The sequence below is a fragment of the Lynx rufus genome, unplaced genomic scaffold (assembly GCF_022079265.1).
Source record: "Lynx rufus isolate CCGP_SWC_20201006 ecotype Redwood Valley unplaced genomic scaffold, mLynRuf1.p SCAF_12, whole genome shotgun sequence".
Lineage (NCBI taxonomy): Eukaryota > Metazoa > Chordata > Mammalia > Carnivora > Felidae > Lynx > Lynx rufus.
Window position 1 is genome coordinate 14642298 of NW_025814826.1, and position 27166 is coordinate 14669463.

The window sequence follows — 27166 nt, forward strand, 5'->3', positions numbered from 1 at the left end:
GGCTCTGTGAGTGTTTTTCACACATCCTAAATCAACCCATGTAGGGGCATTATTCTTTAGCAAGATCACTGTGTGGTCTTCAGTGTTGTGAGGGCATTACTTAATTAGCCAAAGGCAAAGCAACCTTTAAGACGTGCACCAGTAACTGATACAGATTTTCTAATATTTAAACCAATACTGACTGGACTACAGCTATCATATGATGGACCCAAGGTGCCAAACAGCATTTTTTGCATTATATACCAGGCCATTCCTTTTGCCTACGTCCCAGCAAGGAATTTGAGATGTCCCCCCTCTATCTGAAAAATAAATTAATCATGATAATTTAAGACTTTCACTGAAATATTAAACTTTGCTAATCCATGAGCTAACAGCTATAGGAATCTCAAAATTTGAGTTTTACCCTGAATACTCAAAGCTAATGGTAGAAAAGTCCTACGAGGAGATCAGTGCAGAGATACACAACCCAAATCTTTACAGCGAATGGTGACCTCTAGTAGTGTTTCTCAGAGCACGGGGCACTCTTCATGACTTGGAAATCACGTGTATGCGGTTACACAGGTCAGCCCAACAGTTAGTGGTAATTACTAGTAATATATATATATATATACATACACACACACACACACACACACACATATATATATATATATATATATATTAAAACTGTGCCAAGGCAATTGCTGCTACATCATCAGTACAATTAACTGCGGTCTGAAAAACACACATAAATGTAGGTAAGACTAAAAGCTTTGTCATGAAAAGAAAAGGAAAAGAAATCCAAAGGACCCACTAATGCTATCAAAAATGGACATGCAGGAATGTAACATCACATGTAATTTGTTTCTAAAAAAAAGAATACACTAAAATGCCAGTGGACTATGATCGACTGAAAACATCTTTAGTGTTCATTCATTCCCAAAGATCTTGGTCTGCTCAGTAATTACGTCACAAGATCTATCACAGCCATCTTTTGGAGCGTATGGTTAGGCTGGTCCTCCTGTGGGTAGTGGGGGCAGTCTTTCTGAAGCTTTAAGTATCTGTAAAAATAAGGGGAAATCTAAATTAAAGGACCAACTAGACACAGACTGTGAAACTGCTTCATTTCATTCCACTTAAAAAAAAAACAAAAAAAAACAAAAAACCCCACCGCAGAAGTAAATGCCTTTTTGCATGTTGTTGTTTTTAAGGGCAACTTGTAAAACAGAGTGATTAACTACCCAGAGAAGTCCCTGGGAATTACTTGCAAAGCTGCTGCTGCAAATTTAAGCTTCTTAGAGCCATCTGAGAATTACAACTGAATTTAAGAATTTCAATCTTTTGAGAAACACAAGCATTAAATCTGTTTCTCCCGCCAGTGTTTTCACTGTATTAAAAAGAAATGTTACAGAGGAAAAAAAATCTAGCATATGGTATTTGAAAAACGAATAGAGGAGAGATTTTCAAGGAGCAACTGGATATTGTAAGTTGCAGTTAAAATACATTTCTTTAATCATTTTATGTCAGCTTTTAATGTCACAAACAATATGAATGATGGATTTTTAAAAAGTATGCAGTATTTTAAAAAAAGTAAAAGTCATCCTTGTCCAATTTTTTACAAATATTTTCTCATTCCACACTTTAGCATCTGGTTGACTTTACTGTCACAGTTTTAGATCTGTTATAATTTGAGTAGAAAAGAAGACGGTGTATATACAGGCCCAGCCAAATTGTGACAGGATTTCTAAATCTGGGTTATGATCCTTCCTTCCTCCCTTCCTATCTACCTACCTACATAGGTGTGTTTACACACGTGCGCACGTGTGTGTGTGTGTGTGTGTGTATCCAGAAATTTTTATATAAGCAGAATTGTTTGGTGCTAATGTGAAGTAACTAGAAATTATATGTATACGTTCATATATCCAACAGAAATGAGTGTTTACACACAAAACACAAGTACAAGATTATTCATAGAAGCTTTCTTCGTGACAGCCAGAAACTGGAAACATTCACAATAGCCATCAATGTAGAATGAATTTTTTTTTAATGTAGTGTATTTACAGTAGATAGTAATGGATAAAACCAAATTATTATACATTACAAAGTGGAAGAAACTCATACACGATGCTGAGCCACAAAACAAAGTCACCAAAAAAGTATATACGTATTTGTTTGTGTTTACTAATGTTCTTTCTTTAATTAAATTCGAGAGCAAGCAAACCAGTCAATGGTGATACAGATCAGAATAGTTACTGCTGGTGGGGATGTTACTGGGAGGGGGTAGGGAGAGATTTCTGGGGGGCCAGAAGCGTTCAGAGTAGTGGGTACAGGAGGGTATCCCATGTACAAATGCATCAAACTGTATGCTCAACGAGGGAGCATGTCTCTGTGTGTTAATTATACCTCAGCAGAAAATGTTTCTAAAAAGGAGTTTGACTTTAGGGTGTCTCAGAATTTATCAACTAGCTTGACTGTAAGAGGAATAAGCATTTCTGTAGCCTGTGCAATCAAAAAAACCTGAGCTTGTGGGAAGCTGTTCAAAGTATAATGATGAGTACTGATAAAAAGGCAGATAAACTGGAGCTCCTGGCTGGCTCAGTGAGTCACCCACGGCCTTTGATCTCAGGGTAGTGAGTTCAAGCCCCACGTTGGGTGTAGAGATTACTTAAACAAATAAAAAAAAAAAATTTAAAGGCAAATAAACTAAAAGCCCAGTTACAACAATATCCGGAATGCCCTAATTATATGCTCCTAAATATTTAAAGACAACTCTGCTCAGAAGTGGTTCACTGAGCTGCACACCCAGTATGTCTCACACCAGGCCAGTCACCTCCTCTTTCTCTCCATTTCTCCTTCTCCTATAGGTTCATGAAAGGCTGATCATTCATTCACTCAGGTCAGGAACACGGGAATCATCCTCGACCCTTCCCCTCAATCAGCCCTCTTTCCTGCAAATTATTTCCAATTCCAATCTTCAGGGGTCGATCCTGCCTCTCCAGCCCTTCTATGATAGGAAAAGATAGGCAAAATAGGTGGAGAGAGAAAGCATAGGACCTGAGGTCCCAGGGTGGGGAAAAACACGTATTCTGAAACAATGATGGGAGTTTCTGACTGTAGCAAACCTCCTCAAGCGTAAGGTTCCTCTAAGACACTAACAGACCCCACCTACTCCCCCTCAGGTTCCCTCAGGAATTGGACAAAAGACCTGACTAAAGATAAGTAGGAGACCATAGAATGTGTGACCCACAAGGAATAACGATATGGCCGTAGACCCCTCATACAAGGGAAACGAGCCAATCAGGAATGAACAACCCAGCACCCTGAGCTATCAAAAAGTGTAGAAACTGAGAAGGAACAAGGAGGGGAGGAAGAGAGGGCTGGCCAGAACCTTATAAAACAAGGACACTTGCCTATAGCTGCCCGGCGTTCACTTTCAAATCCTGCCTCTCTGTAAAGAGAGCTTTTTCATACTATTCTTCCTTTCTGATCTTATACTCTAATAAACTTTTGCCTGCTGTTCATTCTGTGTCCACCTCTTCATTCTTCGAAGCAGTGAGACAACGAATACCAGGCATTGCGGAAAATCCCGCAACACTTCCACGGTCGCTGAAGCTTCCGGCCTCCAGCCAGTCGGTACACCTGTCCCCTGCCTAGTCTCCCATCTCCTCACTGGACTGCTTTTTTCAAATCTGGATTTGACCATGTGACTCTTCTGCTTAGAATTTTTCAGCGGCCTCCTGCCGCTGTTAGGCCCAGATTCTAATTTTTAAACATCATGTATGGGACACTCCAGGAGGTGACGCCCGCCCATTTTCCCACTTGTCTTATTACACCTATATATTATGGCGCACTGTCTTCGGGGCAGGCACTGTATTGTTCGAGTACCTTCTTCACCCAGGGCAGAACCTGTACCTTTGTAATTGCTCAATATGCATTTCTTGCATAAATGGTGAAATCTGTAACAATAACATTTATATTAGGTACTTATTTTTTAAGAAATTCTTTAGCGTTTATTTTTGAGAGAGAGAGTGTAAGTGGAGGAGGGACAGAGGATCTGAAACAGGCTCTGTGGTGATAGCAGACAGCCCGATGTGGGGCTCAAACTCACAAACTGAAATCATGACCTGAGCCAAGGTCGGACACTTAATGGACTGAGCCGCCCAGGCGCCCCTCATGTTAGGTATTTATGAACATAAGCTAAGACCTCTAGTGCTGCCACACTAAAGCTGGTTATGTGTCTCAGTGATCACGTTAGAAAACGCTGGGTGACCAGAGGAGGCAAGAGTGAAAGTCGGTACAGATGCAGTGGAGTGAAACCATCCCCACTGCTAGGCCAGTCCACACTGGGATGAGTTACAAGTGTTAGCTCCATTTTTGGAGACACAGGAGCAGAAGAAACACCGATGCTCACTCATCTCCATTTTGAATAACATGACTATCATCATAAAACATAATATTAACTTTTTTTTTTTCTTGGCATGGTAGGACAGAAAAAAATTGTTAATGGAATCAGTTAGTGAAACAGCCTTCAAGTACTGTTGGGCAGGAAATTGTACTCTGATGAATTTTATAAGCGATTCCTTCATAAATGCATCAAATTGTGCTATGCATATTTATTCTGTCATATTGCTAGAATCATATGCTACATGATTTCAAGTACAAATCTGAGTTTGAAGAGAAAGGTGAAACTTACTGAAGGAGTAAGGGTTACAAAAACAATGTTTTAAAAACATCTGGTATTCAAAATGATGGGCTTCTAGAATCAGAATGATCGATCCTTAGGACTTTTTACATCCTTGTTGATAGCAAAGCACTTACAAACTTACAAATATAAACAAAAAGTGCCAAAATTCAAACTACTGGACAACTGGCTTTTCGACAACAAATTCTAATCTTCAATACTCCCAGGTCCTAACTGAAGTACTAATATATATGAGGAGAAGGATGCTGAAGAATACAGTATCTTTAGTTCTACCACATCACAACAGCTCTCAGAACTCATCAGCTCTCAGGCCTTCCCTTATGTGAAACCCTCTAGGGCACAGCGGCTGAGAGTGTGAACTTGGGAGCCGGCACGCAAGGAGCAGCCTCAGCTCTACAGGTACCACCTGTCAGCTCTTGGATCTCGACCTGCCTTGCTGTGTCTCAGTTTTCTCATCTGTAAAATGGAAATAATAGCGTGTCTATATTTAGGCTACAGAAGGTATTAAATGAGTTAATTAATGTAATTAGAGCATCCAACTTCGGCTCAGGTCATGATCTCACAGTTCATGGGTTCAAGCCCCACGTCGGGCTCTGTGCTGACAGCTCAGAGCCTGGAGCCTGCTTTGGATTCTGCGTCTCCCTCTCTCTCTGCCCCTCCCCTGCTTGTGCCCTGTCTCTCTCTGTTTCTTGAAAACAAATAAATAAATGTTAAAAAAAATTTAAATAAATAAATACGTGATTGTGAATTTTTAACAAGCAATATTAAGACAGTAGAACTTAATCTTAGAACGATCAGGGAAGGCAAAGAATCATCAGCCTGAGTCTAAGGGCCAGGAAAAAGTGAACAAATCGCTAGCATGTTGCAGAGGGTCCTGAATTAAAGTTTCCACCGAATAACAGATTTTAAAGACTAGAAGGTAAGGAGAATTGAAAAGTAAGGAGACAGGCCCTATGATCAGTGTTCCTGCCGTTTCTGTAATCACACAGATAATTAAACCCTTACAAAAGCAGTCAGCTTATTCTATAAAAAGATCATGAATATAGAGTTTTAACTATCATTTCTTTTGTAAGATTGAATAAAAGAAGTTGTAATATAAAATAAGGCTATGAAAATAATGGGAAACAGGCAAACCAAGTGCAATCATTAAAAATCACTATTGTTAACTCTTGGCCTCACAGTCTCTTTGGCAAGGTCAAACTATAACTGGGCAGTGGGTCAATCAAATTTTTATGACACCAAATTACAGGTTACAACCTCTTGACTGGGTCTTTCCGGACTTTACTTCTCTTGATCCACCTCGAAGATCAGGCTAATTAATTACTAAACAAAAATAGCCAAGGTCACCATTTATTGGGAGCTTACTGTAGGTCAGAAAGTGTGCATATTGATCAAATCTTCATTTTTATGTGCTTCCGTTGTTAAATGTTAACTATGTCATCTAAAAAAGCACCTGATTCCTGCACCCCAACCACGTGGATTTTATATGTATTTTCCAAGGAAATTCTTGGGCTTAGCTTATAAAACATGGAAATAAAAGCACAGACATCTCTGGCCCTAAAATGGTATTACCTTTTATATCTTTGCTAAAGGCAGGTCAATATTAAAAAAAATATGAAGTGTAACTAGGAAAAAAGCCAATGTTGTAAAAACTCACTATTTTTTTTTTTTTTAAATTTTTTTTTTTTTTCAACGTTTATTTATTTTTGGGACAGAGAGAGACAGAGCATGAACGGGGGAGGGGCAGAGAGAGAGGGAGACACAGAATCAGAAACAGGCTCCAGGCTCTGAGCCATCAGCCCAGAGCCTGACGCGGGGCTCGAACTCCCGGACCGCGAGATCGTGACCTGGCTGAAGTCGGACGCTTAACCGACTGCGCCACCCAGGCGCCCCAAAAAACTCACTATTTTTAAAAATACTTACAAAACAATTTTCTTTCAAGGCATGGACAGTAATCATAATGCTAATTCGGTAACCCTGCTCTGCCTCATCAAGACAGAAACAAGGCACTCCGTGAGGCATCACTCAACAATAAGGAGGAAATCACAAAAGTGGATAGAAACATCAACTCTCCCTGCTCTGTGCACCTTTCCTAAGCACAAAATACACACACCTGCCCAGTAGTCATCACATAAAAGGCTGACTTCTCTGTGAATTTCTATTCTCATTCACATTATAATACCAACAACTCAATTCCCTTCAGCATTTGCAAATATTATTATAAATACACGTGGTATGACAACTGTCCAAACCCAAAACATCCCAGTCGTTAAATAAGCAAAGATGAGCTGGGGTATTAACTAAATATGTTCTTTGATTAGAAAAGTTCTTTTTTTTTCCTTGAAATTTACAATTCCATAGATTCTGGCAGTTATAATTACTTCTACCAAAATCAATAATGGTAATACACACCATTGCTATAAAATTCACATTAAGCCTAATGTAAAAAATAGGAGCAAAAATTCAACCAATAAATGACACAAAAAGAAAGAAAATGGAAATAAAACACAGAAACAAGAAGACAGACCCTTGGGAAAGAGGTCCTGGAAATTCCCTCTCTTAACCAAACATGTTTTTCCCACTCTGAGAACAGGAGGCTTGTACGTTAATTTCCGATTGCAGGTAGAGTTAAAGTCATCTCTAACATGCATTTGAAAGCACAGGCCTTGGTTGAAATGCTGTTCCCATTCTCTAAATTCACTGCTGACGAGAGGGGCATGTGGCAGAAGGGAGGGAAGACTACAGAAATGGGTTAACGCAGTTGGCTGTAAAAGAGGACTTTGGGAACTGACGCGGCCTGGGCAGCCGGGATTGCCCCGGGGACACGGAGATGCTCTCAAGGAAATGGGGGATGGGAAACAAGAGGAAGTCACAAGGTTATGCGCTATTAAACTTTCATCTTAAAGGCAATTCTGATTCCATATCCTCCATCAATTAGCCTGTCAATGAAAAAAAAAAAAACAAAACCAACAACAACTCCACCCCACCTATTACTATGACTACTACCGACTACAATGGCAGATCATTAATACTCCTCATATCCCAGCTCAAGAAACATGAACTAGACTGAATCTAACATGTATTTCCCTTACTTTGGCTCAACTGATCAAAACACAGACAATTTTAAATTTGGGATAATTAAACCTTCTTTCAGGAGTTTTACTCTTCACACAGACTGGTTTCACGCAGCTACTGTGAATATCAACAGTCCATTTTAAATTAAACAGAAAAGGAAAAGGCAACAAACACATCTAACAAAATGTCCTACCTGGTGGTACTTCCTGTTGTTCTTCGGCAGGGGGCACATGTGCTTCTACAATAAATAATGAGATCACAATCCATTACATATTGCTGACCAGTGTTAAGTTACAGTGATTATTTTTACAGACATTTTTGTGATTCGATTGCAATTATCACAAAAAACATCAGGTTTTCAGGCTGTTACAACAAAGAAGCATTAGCTGTAACTTTGCAAAACGTCATATACTCTGCAAGCATTCTGCAAGGCAGGCTCTACATTATCTGCCCAACTGACGAACCTCAAAACTCACTGCCCGGGCAAAGGAGATATGAACTCAAACCTAGGTTTTGGTCACAATTTTGCATCAGACTTGAAAAGAAAGCTGAGGAAAGACGTTCAGAGCCTCTTGTTAAAAAGTTTTTAATACATAACCCTAATTGTAATGTGAATGAAACAACATGAAGGAGTTGAAACAGAAACCTAAAAGTCAATCACTAGCTTTAATAAAGGATTTGAAAAAGAATATTCAAGTTAACATATCTAAGACTAGCCAAAAATGTGGATATGACTTTTTTTAACATCTTGCCTTTTTCCTGGCTGCTACAACCCACTTGCAACTAAACAGACTGTAGACCTTATCATCTAACGGTACAATCATACATTGATCTGCTTCATTCTATAAAATTACATCATGTACTAAGATCCTCATATCTAACAACTCACCGATCATTACCTTAATCTAGAGATAAGATTATATCAGCTTTCCTTTTGCTGCTGAAGACTTGTAACAGACTTGGGTCAAAAGGAAGAATTTTTAATAGCTTTTTCTAAAACTCATGTATTTATGCGTCTATTTTAATCATTTTTCTTCTTATATTATTTATCTTCTAATTTTAAGAAGAATGCATGACCAAATGGCAGATTTGGAAATACTTTACATAAAAGGAAAAAAGGGAAAAAAAATTTCACCTATTCCCCCTAATCACTGTTAATATTCCGGCATATTTCTTTGTTTCAGTGGCAGTACTAGCTTTCCATGTTGTGACTAGCTTGTTAAGGTTTGCCTACTGATTTCGTTCTTAGTAAGTTAGAGATATGTTAGCACTTTATCAACTGTTAATATTCTTTCTCTCTCTGAATTTCTTTTACTTGTCATTTTAGGTTTAAAAAAATTGTGTGCAGCACGAAGTATTAAGAGCTTCCACTGTTATTTCCATCACTGATGTTATACTATGAAAGTCTTATTATTGCAAGATAAATTAAATTTTCAACCAATTTTATTCTGAAAAAAATGTACATTTAACAAATGTACAAATTACAAACAAATGACCTGAAATCTATTTGGGTAATGATGTAAAGAGAGGATTTTGAAAAAGGAAATACCTAACTAATTACACCAGCATAACCTGATTTTCTTTCTTTATTCCAGGACTTTTTAAACCCACTCCAGTATGGCTTTCAACTCTCATCCATTTACTCAAATAGCTTTATCTATAATCACCAATAATCTCTATATTCCCAAATGCAATTGATACTTGTCAGTCCCCAAATTCCAATGGCAATAGCATGAAACATATTCCCTTTCTTTCTGCTCTTTAACATTCTTTTCTAATGATTTTCCTCATGTCTCGCTGGTTGTTCATGCCCCATCAAACCTCAAAATGTTGGGATTCCCTGGAACTCAGTCCTGGGATTGCTTGTCTACTCTCTCTATACTCACAAAATTTTATCAATTTTCATGGAGTTAGTACCATCTTCATGATGATGGCTCCCAAACACCTATATCATCAGTCTCACGTCTCGCCCATCCAGTTCAGATTGGCATATCCAACCCCCTCCTTGATATTTCCATCTGGGAATCTTACATCATTCCTCAACTTAAAATGTCCACTATGAAGCCTTGATTTCCTCCCCTACACCAATTTCTTCTATATCCTAGTTTTCTTCTCAGTAGATGGCCCCATCATCCAACAGTTTTTCAAACCAAACCAAAGGCTCCCTTTATTCCTCTTTCCTTCACAATCATCAGAAAGTTCCATCAGTTGTGATTCAAAAATACGTCTCAAATTCTCCACTTTCCCTTCCATTTCCACTTCTGGGACGTTACTCCAGGCCACCATGATCACCTCCCAGATTGGTACCCAATCATTTCCTAACACAGTGGTTCCTGCTCCGGTGCTTGTTCCATCCATTCAATTAACTAGGAGTGGAAGTAATTCTTTAAAACATAAGTCACATTATGTCATACCTCATTTAAGTATTTCCCCAGATTCCTACTGTACTTGGAATATAATCCAAATTCCTCACTACGTTCTCCAAGTTCACAACTGACCTGTCACCTGTCTCTTTAATGCTTAAGCCAATTCAAGTTTAGTTTTCTGTTACCTGTAACAGGAAGTACCCTTACTGACACAGATGGGGAAGAAAAGAGGGTTTAGGCACAGGATTGATACAGCCAAACCTGTACTCTTGAGTAGATCACCCTAATGGCATCATGACAGAGAGATCTGAAGGGGACAAATGTGGAAGTGAGAAGATGGGCTAGAAGGGCTACCACTTATTGTCCAGGAAGGTGATGAGGGCTCAACTACATCACTAAAGCCACAGAGAAAAGAATGGATTTGAGAAGCCCATTCAACAGGACTTGGGATTAGCTACAGAAATGGAGGGAGTGTCAATGATGACACTCACATTTCTGGTTTGGGAATGCAAGTATATATTGATGCATTCAGCCAAGTCGGGGAAGAGGAGTAAAGAGAAGGTTGGTGGGTGTGTGAAGATGATGAGTTCATTCTTTTTTTTTTTTTTTTTAATGTTTATTTACTTTTGAGAGAGAGACAGAGCATGAGCAGGAGAGGGGCAGAGAGAGAGGGAGAAACAGAATCCGAAGCAGGCTCCAGGCTGTGAGCTGTCAGCACAGAGCCCAGCACAGGACTTGAACCCATAAACTGTGAGATCATGACCTGGGCTGAAGTCAGACACTTAACCGACTGGGCCACCCAGGAGTTCCAAGATGATGGGTTCATTCTCTGTCCATTCAGGTTCCATAGGAGCACAGAAACTACAGGCTGGGGTAAAGGTGCACAGTCCAGAGCCCCACTACCCCCAGAAGGAACTCCCTTAGCAGTCCCTGCCATGTCCTCTCCTGGTTTATCAAAATGCCTGAAACGTCTCTGGAAAGACTGTACTTCTAATACAGGAACGGTAGGGCCAAGATGCATATTGTGATGTTTTGTCTCCTATATAAAACAACATATGTGGGGTGGGATGGATAAAGTTCTTCCTAGGGATGTGGGGTTTCCATTTGATGATTCTAACTGAATAAAAACCAGACTTGGCTATATCCTTCAGAGAGAACAGAGTAATCGGAGGGAGGAGCAAATGTGAAGGCAACCCAGCCTGCCACGTGGAGATGAATTTGCGTGTATGCAGTGCCTCCACAGCAGGTGGGTGAACAACGAGGGCAATTCTCGTATCTCCACGTTGCCTCCACCCCTCCCTATCTTCTCCCATTTCAGTCAACTGTACTATTAGAGATGCTGCCTAACCAAGCTCAAGTGCAGTAACATTTCATCTGAAAACTGACAATCAGTGGCTCACGAATGAATTCTAAGCGTAACTTGTAAAAATTCCCCGTTACATGTTCCCGGTGGCAACTTCCTGCCGTTCAAGCCCACGGACTCCAGAGTCTACTACAGGCCCCACGCCTAGGTCAAATACCAGCTTAGCGACTTCCAGCCTGACGTGGAGCCAGCCACTGACCTCCCTCCCATGTCAGCCCTTCACTTATTAAAAAAGCACAAAGATATTTATCCCACCTCCTCCTCAGTGTCCACTGTAAGGAACTGAAATAACATACGTGAAAGAACTTTGCGAACTGTTGGAATCTCTGTAACTCTAGCTGGTGTCAAGGCACCACCGTGTAATATATGCATCAATTCTACTTTTTCAGAAACAATCCCTTCACTTTCAAAAAGAGTCTGTCCAGCTGTACAGCAACATAAAGGACCCAACTTTCAACCCATCCCTGCCCAAGGCTAACCCCTTCCGAACAAATCACCTCCCCTATTTAGACTAACCCTCCTCATTTTCTATTGTGCTATCCTGTTTTTTTATCTCTGTTGTTGCACTTTTCATAACCTTTGCCTACTTTATCACGTTTGACCACCAGAATGCCAACCCCAGAAAATAGAAATTCTGTCCATTTTCAGGCTGGTCCTCCTAGCCCCGAGCACCATATAGACAGCCAAGTGTTCAAGGCACACTTGTTGAATACACGAACGTAATTTTAATACAAAAAGTAAAGCGATCTCTGTAAAACTTACCTTCTAAAATTACGTTTGAATCTTCCACAGCGTTATCTTAAAAAAAAACACAAACACACATTTTACATTAACTCACACTACATCCCTAAATTAGCTTATCTCTACTCAGATACCTAAATTTGGCTAATTTTAGAATGGGGCTTCTTATACAGAGAGACTCACAAGTATTTATATTAGCATATCAACTTTAATCCCTAAATTACATTAGAAGAATATACCAAATAGGCTAATATCATTCCTGATGACATAAAACTTGCCATAAATAGGAAACCAATACATTGGCAATATCCAATTACTCCCTTGGAGACTTGAAAATATATTTCTTTTTAAAAATTTTTAAAGGTTTATTTTTGAGAGAGAGACAGACAGAGCATGAGCGGGGGAGGGGCAGAGAAAGAGGGAGACACAGGATCCGAAGCAGCCTCCAGGGTCTGAGCTGTCAGCCTAGAGCCTGACACAGGGCTCAAACCCATGAGCTGTGAGATCATGACCTGAGCTGAAGTCGGACGCCTAACCGACTGAGCCACCCAGGTGCCCCGAAAATGTATTTCTTACTACCTCTGTCTTTGTTCTACAAGTTATCTGAGATTTGATAAATATAAGGGGGGTGGGGCTGACTTGTAGGAAACACCTGTTTAGAGAAAAAGCTTACCTGAACTTTCTATCCCTTCATTTTCTGACGGCTCGTATACTAGAAAATACACAGAAAAAATAATCCTTTAGGACTACATAACTCTCACCATAAGACAACAGTCATTGTATGGTATCGAGAGCAGAGACAATGTCTAACTCATCCTTGAGCCCCTAGGGCTTAGTCACTGGGAGGCGGCAGGCTGCAGAGGAGGGTAGGGAAGGGTTTGTAGCCAGAGGAGACGGGCAATTACATAAGCTTTCTTCACATAAAATGGGGGACATTAAGGTTCTTCCCAATCACTTGTGGTATCACCAAGATCCAAAAGTCGTTTACTTCCTGACGGCACTCTCTTTTCCATTTTTTTCATGTCTTTTCCCTTTGTTTGGGGAACAACTCTCAGACCTTCCATGGGGGCGGAGGGCAAACACTCCCGGTGCCAGCCCCTCCGAGCGAGGGTTCAGCTGGCAGGCCCTGAACTCACTGCCTCCCTCCTCCTCCTGTTCACCTGCATGGGGCTCAGTGGCTCTCAGCTCTGCGCAAAGGAGGCTCGGCCTCTTCTCTCGGGCTCCGCTGGGTCACAGCCTTTTCAGTCAAGCTTATTCCAGCCTTTTCCTTTCTCCAAAATGCCTCAAATTTTCTGGTTCACTGAGAATGAGCTTCCTTATTTTCTACCATTTTCTACTATTTTCTGTATTCCTTTGGACCATCTACTATAGAAAAATTTCTGAGTACCTACTATCTTTCAGATAGTACTCTCGGTGCTGGGGTAGAGTAAGGGATGCCAATTTTTAATACATCACCTTCTGTCCTCCTGGTGGTATTCGTAGGCCAAAGGAGCCGTGAACGTTCGCTTGCTTTGTCACCTTGAACTGTGTTGATATTTAACCATGCTCCAGGCTCTACCAACTTAGAAAAAAATCACTTACTTGAGCCCCTTCTCCTCCGTTCCCTCTCTTCCCTCCATTTCACCATCTCATTTCTTCGAAGAATCATTTACATTTGCTGTCTCATCCCTCACTTCCTTCCTCAACCAGGTCTTGGGCCCTGACTCACCCCTGAAAGGCTCTTCCAAGACCACCAGTGAGCACCTCATTCCATCTAACGGACACGTTCTACCCTCTCCAGGTTAGATCTCTCAGCAGCTCCTTCCTTCTCAAACATGACTGGCCTTGGACTTCAGTGTGACCATGTTCTCCTTTTACTCTTTCCTTTCTCCTTCTCAATCTTCTTCATCAATTATCCTTGTCCTACTCGGCATTCAATGCTGGCTTTCATCAAAGGTCAGCCACAGAACCTCCCATCTCCCCACACCGTCCTCCCTCCATAAGTGACCTCAGCCTTCGGCTTTGATGACCTTTTATAGACTCATGATTCCCAAACTCACAACTACAAATTAGAGGTCTCTGCTGAGATCAAAGCACCATCAATAGGCTTATTAGATATTCCCCCAGATATCTTGACATATACTATCAACACATACAGACTGGACTCGTGGCCTCTTGGTCCGTTCCTATTTTCCAGTCTCACCTGTCTTAGGAATACAGCACCGCCATCCATCAAGGGCACAAGCCAGAATGGTGGGTGGGGCTCCTGACACCTTGCTCTCTTCCCCCAGCTATACCCACACAACATTCCTTGTCAATTTTATCTCCTTACATGTCTCAGCTTGTCCACTTCCCCTCACTGCCATCACCCTGGTTTCTGTCTGTCCATGTTCACCCGTGTCCATGGAAGATGGCTCCTGCCAAGGTCACTGGGAGGCTGCTGCAGTACTAGGTCCGATGCACGTTTTCTCAGTGCTCACCTCGTGTGGGTCTCCAGCAGCACGAGACGCTGCTGACCACCCCTTCCCTATAACTCATCTCTTCTGACTCCTCTTTTGGCAGAGATGTGACTCAGGGCAAGATCAGACTGGGATAATTGCACACTAAACTAACCGGTCCCCCCATGTCCACTCTTGTCTCTCTCCAGCCTATTTGCTGCATGTCAGACTGATCAATCTTCACAAAATGCGTATCCGATTCTATAGTGCCTTGGACGATGCCCTACGGGAAGGCGACCGTCCCTGATTACCGATAGGCACTCTCTGCAGCCGGGACATATTGCAATCTCAGCCCGTGTCCCTTACTGCCGGCACTCCAGACACCTTGGATGCTTCCTATGGCACTCCAGTCACCGGCCCCTTGCCTTGTCAAAGGCTCTAATCTTCACCTCAAACTTCAAGGAAGCCTTCCCTGGTCCGCTAACGAGGTAGGTCTCTTCACTATATGCTCTTGTTACACACCATACTTGTTCTTAGCAGCACTTAGCACAATTGCAACAAAATGCTAAATTGAAGTTATTTGTGTAATTTCTACTCCCTGCTAAAATATAGGGTCCACGGTTATATGGAGCATGGGTGTGTTCTTCACCAGAACTGCTCCAGTGTCCTATGTTTTAGACATAAGGCAGTTAATACATATGGAGGATGAGAATCAATCAATCAGATGGTAAGATGTCATTTCTTAGGTACATCCGATGTAGGCTTGATGCTTTCTAAATGTTTTTATGTGGACAGCTGGGTCCCTCCCCAGCTTTCATAAGCCACAGGGTCTGATGTGGGGAGTTTAATACACAATATATTCTGGGTTCCCAATGAAAAATGATTTTGTTTTCACCCTACTTACAGCTTCAGTTACACATGTTTATTTGGTTTCCCTAGTCTGGTTCCTGAATTTGACAAAGGTATCTTTTTAGAACAGCGAATAATCTTCTATTCTATTAAATCCATTGTTTGAAAAGTTTAGGTTCTATAGCCAGGTAATCCAAAGTATCTCACCAAATCTTGATGACCCCTTAGGTCATATTTATTACTCTTTCTTACCATTTTAAATTATACTCATTCTGATATTCTGCCGAAGAAAATACATTTATTGTTACAGCATTCTCATCAGCATGATATATAATTTTACACTTCTTTCAAGTTTGATTTTAAGGGTCTCTGGATCTAGTCTGCAAAATGCCTTCCAAACATGTTCCTTCTACCATATTTAGAAAAACACTACAATGAGTGGCAGAAATTAGAAAAGTATCTCAAGTCACATCTCTACATGTAACTTTTAATTTCCAAATTCCTATTTTCTCCTTCAAATTCAAAACTGAAAAGAAAACATAAATGCAATCATAGCAGCCAAGTTATTTAATTTCTTACAAAAATATTAGTTCTTAAAGACAGAACCCAGCATTCTTCCAGTGGCATCATCCATATCCCATTAGAAATAGCCACTGTGAATGGTCATCTTAGTAGGACCTCAAACCTTTAATACACATGCTTAATAAATTAGCCTATCAGGTTTATACACAGCTGTTCCTAGTTTTCTTCAACTGAGAATCACCAATTATCATGAGACCACAAATTTCTTGAGAGTAGGGACTCTCTGTTGATCATGTTTAAATGTTAAGCCCCCAAACTGTCCAGCACATGGAAAGTCCTCCATGTTTTGAGCACTGTACATTTCTTTATCGTCTTGGTTATACTCAACTGACTTCTTTCCTTTGATAGAGCCATCCTTGAAGGTGGTGGAATAAAAATCGTCCGCCCCTGGTTTTATCATTTCTTATTCACCATGAACTTAGGCAAATCATTTACATTCTCTGACCCTTATTTCTTTCATCTGGGAAGTAGCAACTTCCCAGGAGAAGCAACTACTTCATGGAGTTTAATGAAACAGCATGAAGGTGTGGGGGCAACAAAAGCAGCTACAACGGCCTAAATCTGACTCTAGTGCTACTCGCACCACAAACGTGCCCGGACTCTTCTCTTCATACCACTGCTAAGCCTGCAATGAAATTTTTTTGTACCTTTCTCATGCTAGTAGATCCGTCACTCTAAGAATGGGATCACTTGGTAGAGGCAGCTAGAGGAGTTAAACTCTGACTAGTTTTCCATGCACAAGACGTATTTTAGTCAAAAGACAGCTATGACTATAAAGTAATATAATATAAAGTAATGAGGTAAGTTTTCATGCATAATTTTTAACTGCTTCCTAGGGCGACTTTGCAAAGGGTTTAAGAAATTATTTAGTCAATGACAGAATTACTGGAGGGGGTAAATGGTCTCCCCAAGTAAATTCTTTGAAAACTACCATTCATTTGGGTACTTTAAGTTGTGGTATTTGCAGCTTAAAACATTATTCTCCACACTCTACAGTCAAGCTTGGAGTATATTTTAAAACAAGAAGATGGCTTAAGGTTAAGAAGTGTTTTCATGAATCTGAGGAGAAAGAATGAAGTATGGCCCTTTGTAGCAACGTGGATGGAACTGGAGAGTGTTATGCTAAGTGAAATAAGCCATACAGAGAAAGACAGATGCCATATGGTTTCACTCTTACGTGGATCCTGAGAAACTTGACAGAAGACCACGGCGGTGGGGGGCGGGGAGGGGAAAAAAGAAGTTAGAGAGGGAAGGAAGCAAACCATAAGAGACTCGTAAAGATTGAGAATAAACTGACGGTTGATGGGGGGTGGGAGGGAGGGGAAAGTAGGCGATGGGCATCTAGGAGGTCACCTGTTGGGATGAGCACTGGGTGTTGTATGGAAACCAACCTGACAACAAATTTCATATTAAAAAAAATAAAATAAACACTCAGCCAGAGGGAAAAAAAATTAAAAAAAAAGAAGTGTTTTCAAACCTGGTTCATCATAGTCTTGGTATGTAATGTCATCTGCAAAAAAAGAGAATAAAATCAAAGTAAGTATTAAATGAGTCATTCAGTGTCATTGTTTAGCTAAAAAACACAACTTAATCTCAAACACAGAATTCTATTCCTTGCAATATTAATGTCTGCAGTCAGTGATCAGTGCCTCTGCCCAAAAACGAGACAAAATGACAAGTACATTATTTTCATAAAAATCCGTCAAACCGGCAGAAAGCACAATACCCAAAAAGGAGCATTAATGATTAACATCCTATTTTGCGGTGCCAGTGTGGGTGAGGCAAAATATGAAAGCCTGATATATTTTTAATCATCTAATCTCATTACAAAGCAAAAAGACTTGTATTAGGTGTGAAAATTACTCCTCTGACACCTTTGGAAGAAAAATCACCGTGTTACCACAGCACTGCAACTGTAAAGCCTGAAGAGATGTTTACCGTTAATGAAAATATTCGTCTGATACCTGCATCATGGTATGTTCTCTCCTCGCCGCCTGCTACTGGTTCCATGGGATCTAAAAGGAAAAAACACACACCTCTGCCAAACATGAAAAAACCGAACACATTACCAGACACCATTCTAAGGTATTTACAGATTAATTCTCATCTTCACAACTGTGTAAGATAGGTATTCTCATTATCATTCAACGAAGTTTAAGCCGAATAAAGTTCCATAATTTGCCTCATCACAAAGAGGGGAAGGAGCAGAACCAGTCAGGCTCTACCACACTGCCTCGTTAACGTCCCAGTATCCTTTCCAGTGTCCTGTCTACAAAGAGCAGAATCCCAACGGTGGTTTGAAACACACATCTCCTTGTTTCCTCATTCGTGCAGGTAATATTAAACTATGTTCAGAAATTTCCATAAATGTCTGGGCAATCAAGAATGGTTATGAGTATTATAAAGAGCACTCGGAGTTGAATCAGAGTGAATCATTAAGTCTGGGGGAAAATGGCCTTGGCCAGTGCTTCACACAGAAACACATATCACAAACCTGGACTGTCCTGTTCGTACATCATCTCCTCCATATCCTGGTTATAGACCTGTGAAGCTATAAATTAAGAAATGATGAGGAAACTTCAAATGTGTCTAAAGAAGGATTACCCTTGATATTCAAAATAGGAAAAGCACAATATCTAGTAATGACAGAAGTATAAAATCACCTTATAACGATGCTCCCATGTATATTCACTCATGGAACACCCAGGTACTACCTTTGCTAGATGCCTAATAGAAAGCTGAAGAAGACAGGACCCATCATCAATGGGTTTCTAATCGAACCAAAATGGTGAAGCTAATATTCTCACTTAAATTATGCATATCAACTGTATTCAGCAAAAGACTAATGAGGCAGAGACAGACAGACAGACAGACAGACAGAGACCACAGACCTAGCAGTACAGGTGAGCCTTCCTCCCATGCACTCAGCAAGCACCTGCCGCAGAGTGTGCCTGAATAGGGGTACAAACATTTCCTAGCCCCTTACACTTGAACTTAAGACCTGAGTACTCCCAGACTGCCATATAATTCTAGTATTTACAGATTTATATTGTTGAGCAATATAGGTCCTAAGTGACAGCCAACAATATGACGTGGTCCTCGAGCACAGAAAGAGGGATCTACTTCAACACTGGAAGAAAAACTGGCCAACACAGGCTTACCAAAAGATGCCCATCTCCAATACGGCCATATCTTCTGGGCACGTGTGACCAGTGACATTACACAATTCTGACCTTTCATGGACTTTGTAACTTAAGATTACAAAACATGTACTTCTATTGTATCTTCTGACCTAGTAATCCCACTACTGGGAATTTATCCTCAGGAAACAGACTTCAAGAGCACAAAAACTAGATTCACAAAGAAACATATACATGAAATTATGATACAATACATATATGCTATATATAACAATTAGCTATATATATATTGCACATTTTATGATATATTACAAAATACAATAATAAATAATTATAGATAATTACAAAATACAATAATAAATAATTATAGATAATACATTCTCTCTCTCATGATGTTCTTTTACAGGAAAAGACTCATTTTAATAAAAAAAAAAAAAGAATAGTATTAAGTTTAAGTCTCACCTGTCTCTTCTACATGGTAACTATCTTCAATTTCTGGAAAGAAGAACATCAAATCAATAGTACTACTTTCATAAAACTGTACGTATATATTCCGCAGATGTATATTCTGAATCCATGCTTATCATTGATTTTATTTTGAAAGTAAATATTAACATAGAACACGAAAATACCTATTAACTCTCTGCTAAACACTTCATCTTTCACAAGAACTACACTTAGAAACGCCTACATTTTCTCTTCAATCCACTCAATACCACCATAACCTGGACTAATGAGGAGACAGAATAACACAGGGACAAGGCTGGACCCAGGAAAGGGGCGAATTCCTAGTCTACTTCACATTCCACTGCGGTGTCCTATTTTCTAGAGCAAAAGCACACTGTCTACAGATGGGAACATAAGGAAGAACGGAGGAGACTTTCTAAGACGGGGAGCTGAAGGGCAACTGTGTTCCTAACTGAACCCGCACACCCCCAATAGCAAAGTGCTACCAACACAGGGTCCTCACTACTCCTGTGACCCTTGTTAATGCGACAGCTACACAAGGTATAAATATTTTTAATTTCTGAAGACTTTTAATAAACAACTTTTAAGTTCACACTGAATTTATGTTCCAAATTAAGATAAAGTCAGAAAGTAAGGTTTTCTCAATTTATAAACTTTTTAGAAGTATTTCTTTCTACCCCCAATCTATAACTCCTAACCTCAAAAATCTCAAGTTCCTTATGTTTCAGATTATTTGAGTGTCTTAACTGAAATCTGTTATATAAGCAGCATCTAAGACAAGGACAAATTCCGAGGACCTGTTAATCTTCCTGAGTCATCTTGGCCGAAGACAGGAGGGAGCAACAGATACCAGGGAAATGTGGAAATCATTTTATCAGCATCCCTACTCAGCAGTTAGAAACACTGTTTGTTCCCAGAGAAATTTTAACAGACGTGACAACTAAAGGTCCAAAGTTCTAAAGCTGGTCTATAAATGCCTATTCTTGATGCACAGTGCGGCTGAATTCAAATACAAGCTCAAAAGCATTTTGAGTGTACATTTTTCACAGAAAATTATGTGTTATATACAATTTTGCAGGTTGGTATGGAAACCAAACCATCACTGGTAACATTACTTCTACGGAAAAGTGTATTTCCAACCTTGACAACAGGCACGAATGTTAAGTTTCTGGAAATACATTCATTCATAAATCAAGAACTTCTTGCTTCTAAAGTAGTTTCCCAATACATTGAATGTTGTGAAAAGTAGATATACTTTACTTTTATGCTTTAAAAAAGTCCTAGGAACCATTTACCAATTGTATCGTGACCAGGCTATCCCTCCACTCAATTTTCAGCCTGGACAAGGGCTATGGCCCCACCTGGTTCCCACTGGCTATGAGCACAGGTGTGCAAGGCTGAGCTTGTTCATACCCAGCAGAACAGGATGTGAAAAAATAAACAGCCTGGCCACACTTTCACTCGCTCCCGGCTGTACTTTGGTATGATCTGGCGACCTTTTACAATTATCCATTTTTGGGGCCCCATACCCCAAACATTACAATTCACTTTGTGTAGAGTGCGTCACAAGTATTCTTTTTAAAAGCTCTCTAGGTGATCTGAATTGCATCTAAGATTGAACACCATGGGCAGGCATATCAGTCAACCTTATGTGGACCATATTCGCATTCTCTCTTTGAATCCATGGCTCTATGGCTATGGTTCTAGACCTTCCTACCTTGATTGCTGCTATGGATTTCATTTATTACTTGTTTCTCACAGTCTGCCTACCTGTTCAGACTCGATTTAGGCTTGGCTAATCCCTGAACCCTGCCAGACACCTCTGATCCAGATCCTCTGTGGCTTGTGGTCGTGTGTTGTTGCCTGGGTCCTAAAGCAACTCAACCACGGACTCTGATGGTTATTATATGGCGGGACATGATGCGCTATATGGTTGACTGGGGCGGGTGCTGTCGCCCTTTTTCTTCAGTTTGACTCTTCAGAAATGAAACATGCATCTTAAACGATGTTTCAGGGGATTCCTTTTAAGTATAAAATTATATACATGCCATTATATCATTTGTATGTTCACATATGCTAAGTAAAACAACATCAATCTATCAGAGTACAACACTTATGGATTAAAATCTTTTGGGGCACTGGCTGGCTCAGTTGGTAGAGCATGTGACTCTTCATCTCAGGGTCATGAGTTCAAGCCCCACATTGGGCATAGAGCTTAGTTTAAAAAAAAAAAAAGTAAAAATGTTAAAAAAAAATCTTTCATGAACTCATTAAAGTCTTAAAGGGTTACTTTAAGAAAAAAGAACAGAAAATAGATACCGTGAGAACAAAACATGTGTACTTGTTTAACAAGGCTTCAAGTAATTGCAGTAGGGTCACATTAAGGCATAACAGAACACAAAATCTATGAAGAAACGTTTTCACCATCACAGAAATGATTTCTCTCTATAGGGCAACAGTGAATGACGACAGTCTAATTTGCCTTCTGCAAATGATCCAAGGTGAACTACACAACTGGTATTTAACCAGCATTTAACTTAAGATACTGGTACAGGACAGATGTCACCAAATCACGGTCTGTAGCTCAGAGCAAGCCTGACTCCTGACTTTGCAAATAACGTTTTGCTGGAACACAGCCATACTTACCCATTTAGATACTGCTCAGGGCTACGTTGCACTACGACTGCAGGGCTGAATAGTTGCAATAAAGCCTACATGGTCTGCAAAGGCTAAAGTATTGATCCTCTAGCTGTTTACAAAGAAAGGTTGTCAATGCCTGGTTTAGAGGCTAAGAACTGTGTTCTATAAACTGTGATTATGGAGTTTATGTTAGAATAAGAGCCTGTGATAGACAGCCAAGTAAAATATTTCATCAATTTTCTGAATTTCTTCTAATACATGACACTCCAGGAAGAAGTATACAGTAAAAGTAACATGCTAAAGTATTTCACTTACTTTCTATAAAGAATTCGTATATCCTGGCAGTTTCCTTAAAAGTGCTTTGACTCAAAATTGGGATACATATTTATTTTAGGGGAAAAATTAGTTGTTTTTTTTGGGGGGGAAGGATTAGTTTTCATTGAACTTTTCAGCTTCAACTTAAAAATAAACCATAAAGGGGCGCCTGGGTGGCCCCGTCGGTGAAGCGTCTGACTTTGGCTCAGGTCATATCTCACGGTTCATGAGTTTGAGCCCCGTGTCGGGCTCTGTGCTGACAGCTCGGAGCCTGGACCCTGCTTCAGATTCTTCTTCTCTTTCTCTCTCTCTGCTCCCCTCCACCCCGCTCTCAAAAATAACGTTAAAATATATATGTGCTTGTATGTATATGTGTATGTGTATGTGTATGTGTATGTGTATGTGTATGTATATGTATGTGTATATATACAAACCAGATAAAAATTAAGTATTTGTTTTAAAGATATTCATGAAGGGGTGCCTGGGTGGCTCAGTCGGTTGAGTGTCCGACCCTAGCTCAGGTCATGATCTCTCAGTCTGTGGTTTGAGACCCACATCAGGCTCTGTGCTGACAGCTCAGAGCCCGGAGTCTGCGTCGGATTCTGTGTCCCCCCTCTCGCTCTGCCCCTCCCCGACTCATGCTCTGTCTCTGTCTCTCAATAATAAATAAATGTTAAAAAAAATCATAATAAAAAACTGAAGATACTCATGAAAACTTCAATAATCATAATGAAAATTGCCTATCGTGTTTTGCTCTGAAACCAGAGACATGTGTTCTACCTTCATGAAATGCTCCAGCGTCCAGAGGCTCAAATCTATCATCTGCGTCACTTCCTGTAAGGAAATCATCATCTTCCAGTGGTGGTTTTCCGGCTGGTCCCTCCTCTTCTTGCTGCACATCGTCTCCTTGAACAATGATAATGAACAACGTGTCACGGGTCCGCCACGAGGGTCCACAGGCAGCAGCTGACACAGACACAGGCCCCCTCCCGCTGCCGGGCACTCCCTAGCCCCCGTCTGGTCCACGGCACATGCCGTTGCCCACTCTGAAGCTCTGTCCTCACTCCGGTCAAGTGCTCGTCCACCTGAGCGGGGGACAGACCTTGCTCTCACTGGAACATGAGCTCACCAAGCACAGAGACCTCCTCTATTTTATTTACTATGTATGCCCAGCATCCAGGGCCTATGCCTAGCCATGGGAAATGCTCAGTAAATATTTAATGACTGAATAAATGAATTCACAATTATTAATATATCTGCCTCTTCATTTATCACTAGGTTACAGAAAAGGTCACCCTGTGACCTCCCTCATTGAGAAATGGCATAAAACTCCATGTAACAATCTTAACTAACTATATACAAATATTCTGTTGCAAAGAACAGCTAGACACCTCTCTAAACCGTATGCCAGGTCATCCGCGTTAGGTCACCTGTATTATACTTTGCATCTAAAGATTACTATGCTTAGCCTGTAAGTTATGCAGAAATGCCCATTTTTCTGAGACTTTGATGACACACTGAACTGTTCTGCTTCTTTTGTGTAGATATTGGATATGTTACATTATCCTGCTGCAATGTGGTTTAGCTTGTCAGTATGGTGTAAGAAATTCCCGCAACGGTAACTTGGCAGGGCTTCAAGCACAGAACGTCCTGTACATAACGCTCTAAGCAAACAACTCAAGCGACTTAGCTGGGCAGGGCAGTACAATGGTTAGGAGTGTGAGGTCCAGAATATATGAGTCCAGATTTAGTTTTGCCACACCAGCTGTGCGACCCCGGAGAAGTTCCTTACCTACTCTGTGCCTCAGGGTTTGTTTCTATGAAAAGGAAATAATAATACCTACATGTAACACCGTCATGAGGACTCAAGCACTTAGAAAACTGCCTAGCCCATAATAAGCATTTAGGTGTTATTGTTCTTGTTGCATCATTATTTTTACCATCATCATTGTAATAATATTACTATTTCTGCTGCCACTGAGGTCTCCTCAAACACTGCAGGAAGGAGGGCTTCCTTCCTTCACTTTCAGTATGACCCGGCGATGCTCTCAAGCGTCACTGAACTACGTGGGCCCATGTATGTCCACACTACGTGTTTTCTGTATTTCCATCTCAGCCTGCTACATTGTTCTCCTCATTTCAATTTTCTGCCGCACACCAATCACCCATTCCAATTCCTGTCACTGACTTTACCATATTCCTTTTTCCGTATTCTGTCTGAGCACATTGTTTTTTCCTCACTCTTATGTCGCCCAGTGCAACTGCATGGTTTTTACGTGAGCAGGATTTAGCTCTCTCAGTCACCGCTGCTTAATGGAAAGTCCCCATTTTCAGTAGGGAAACCCAGTAAACAGCACACAGTGACAGCCTGGTATGAGGAAAACAGTTCCCTGAAGGCTGGCTACAGTTGAGGCACTGCCCTCTGTAGCCGTTAGGTACTAATAACCCACTTTGAAGGACGAGAAACTTGGCTACAGCCACACAGCTAGTAAATGGCAGCTGCAGGATCTGAAACACAACAATGAAATACAGGATATTGTGGACACAGAGTCCACTGCAAAGAAGGTGGTCAGGGAGGCCACGTTTGGTCGGACACGATGTGAAGACTGGAACACACACGCGCCAGTAAAAGATGTAAGTACCAAGGCTCCGAAGCAGGGACAGACTTGGGGATGCCAAGGAAAGGAGGGAAGGTCGTCTGGGCTCAAGCAACTGAGGGGAGAAAAAGACCAGGCCACATAAGGCACATCACACACACACCAAACACAGCCCCAACTGGATGCTACCGCAGCGGTCACGCAGGAGGGGATGGTGACGCTGACACATTGCAGTCCAGATACGTGCTGGAGGCAAAGCCTGCAGGACCTGCCCGGGGCTTACACAGGAGGTGAGGAGAGGAGACAGAAAACAAGGAAACACCCCGGTTTTTAGCTGAAGCTACTAAGGGGAGGGGAGACCATTACCTAAAATACAAAAGAGTTGGAGAAAAGCGAAATCTGGGGGGCAGTGAGGGGAGAACTATGAAATGTAAAGGAACCGAGAATTCTGTCTTAGGTACGTTTTGAGTCTGAGACACCCATAAAACATGCAAATGGATATGATAAACCGGGAGCTCAGAGGAGAGACAGGGCTGTACACAAAGGCTCAGAAACAACACAAAAAACATGTACGGCCACGGCCTCTGTGAATTCCTAAATAAAGAAGAGAATAAGTCCAAGAGGAAGGCTTGGGGCCAGAAACCTGGGCATTGGAGACTTGACTGCTCCCCTTCTGTCTGGCTTCCTACACCCACCTGCCTAAATGTCTACTGTGTCTGCCCACACTTCTCTCTCCCCAGCTGTGGCTAAATTTGGTTTGAGTGACCATCTTGAGCCCCTTGGATCCCCAGTGCAGCCTGCCATCTCATCACCCCCCACCCCCCACCCCCCACCCCCGGCACGCTCCCTCCACGTGTGCTCACGCTGCAGACAGAAGCATGACACCCTCCAATGTTCAATTACTCTCCGAATCAAGTGCAAACACCCTTTCTCAGTCGCTCTCCACCTATGTAACTCTGTGTGCCAGCCACCCTGAACTACTCTGGGGTCCTCTTTTCCTCTAGACTTTCATACATGCCACGCCCATCGCTTAGCCCCACACACCCGCCTGGCGAAGCCCTACGCTCTCCATCCTCCAGCTACTAAGTCAGAATGTCACTTCTTCTAAGAAGCCTTTGCTAACCCCAAAGTCTAGGCAAGGTGCACAGAGCCACTTACATTTCACCATTACAGCACTTACCTCATCAGACAGAAGTCACTTATTTATTTAGACTGCATCATCCTTAGGTTAGGTTAAAATTAAAAAAAAAAAAAAAAGACACAGGAAGGGAAAGCTTGTGTGTGCTGATAGAGGCAGGTGCGTGCTCGGGTAAAGCAACCCTCCGAGCCGAGGAGAACCTCCTAATGAAAGGACACAGGCTCCTAGACCTCGAACAGCCAAGGGGCAAAAACCTACACAACCGAGCCAAAGCTGGTCTCCCCAGCAGAGCACAGACGGAACCGGATGGGCTGCTTTACGTGGAACCCCAAACACCTAAGACTGACTAAGACAGTTTAGCAGAGCTGCTAAAGCAGAGTTTCAATGACAGAGGACCCCATTTGTTTTCAAGAAACAGAATGTTTTCCTTCAGGACTCTCTTCAGCTCACACCAAACCATTAGCCATATCGGGATACCATGTATTCTGCCTTCTTGGAAACCCCTTCGTGAGTTACATCTTGGGGTTATCCTCTCTGCTTTTATCAAGGGATGTTTCAAGAAACGGTGTCATAAAATCTTAAAACATGGGTTTCGAGAGTATCATTTAGTATTCTCTGTACAGGACTGCACCTAAGAAATGTCTGAGATGTAAGAGCTAGGATACCGCTTGGTATCCTCTAAGTAGATGGCGTGTTCATTTCCTCTCTGGAAATATGACGCATATAATTAAAAAGTTTCTCCTTTTGCTTTGGCGACCACCCAAGCGTGCAGCAGAGTTAGGCTGACGACAGCA

At 41.3% G+C, this 27166-nt stretch overlaps 1 protein-coding gene across 1 annotated transcript in view; it reads right to left on the reverse strand.

The window, feature by feature from the left end:
• The window catches only part of ASPH (aspartate beta-hydroxylase), a 221347-nt gene that overhangs the window by 119769 nt on the left and 74412 nt on the right, over positions 1-27166 (reverse strand). The window contains exons 6-13 of the mRNA XM_047073977.1: positions 23418-23543; positions 19677-19709; positions 18569-18625; positions 18039-18089; positions 17552-17584; positions 12900-12938; positions 12248-12283; positions 7950-7994 (exon numbers count right to left, since the gene is read on the reverse strand). Coding sequence (XP_046929933.1) covers positions 7950-7994; positions 12248-12283; positions 12900-12938; positions 17552-17584; positions 18039-18089; positions 18569-18625; positions 19677-19709; positions 23418-23543 — 420 coding nt within the window. The remainder of the gene's footprint in view (positions 1-7949; positions 7995-12247; positions 12284-12899; positions 12939-17551; positions 17585-18038; positions 18090-18568; positions 18626-19676; positions 19710-23417; positions 23544-27166) is intronic.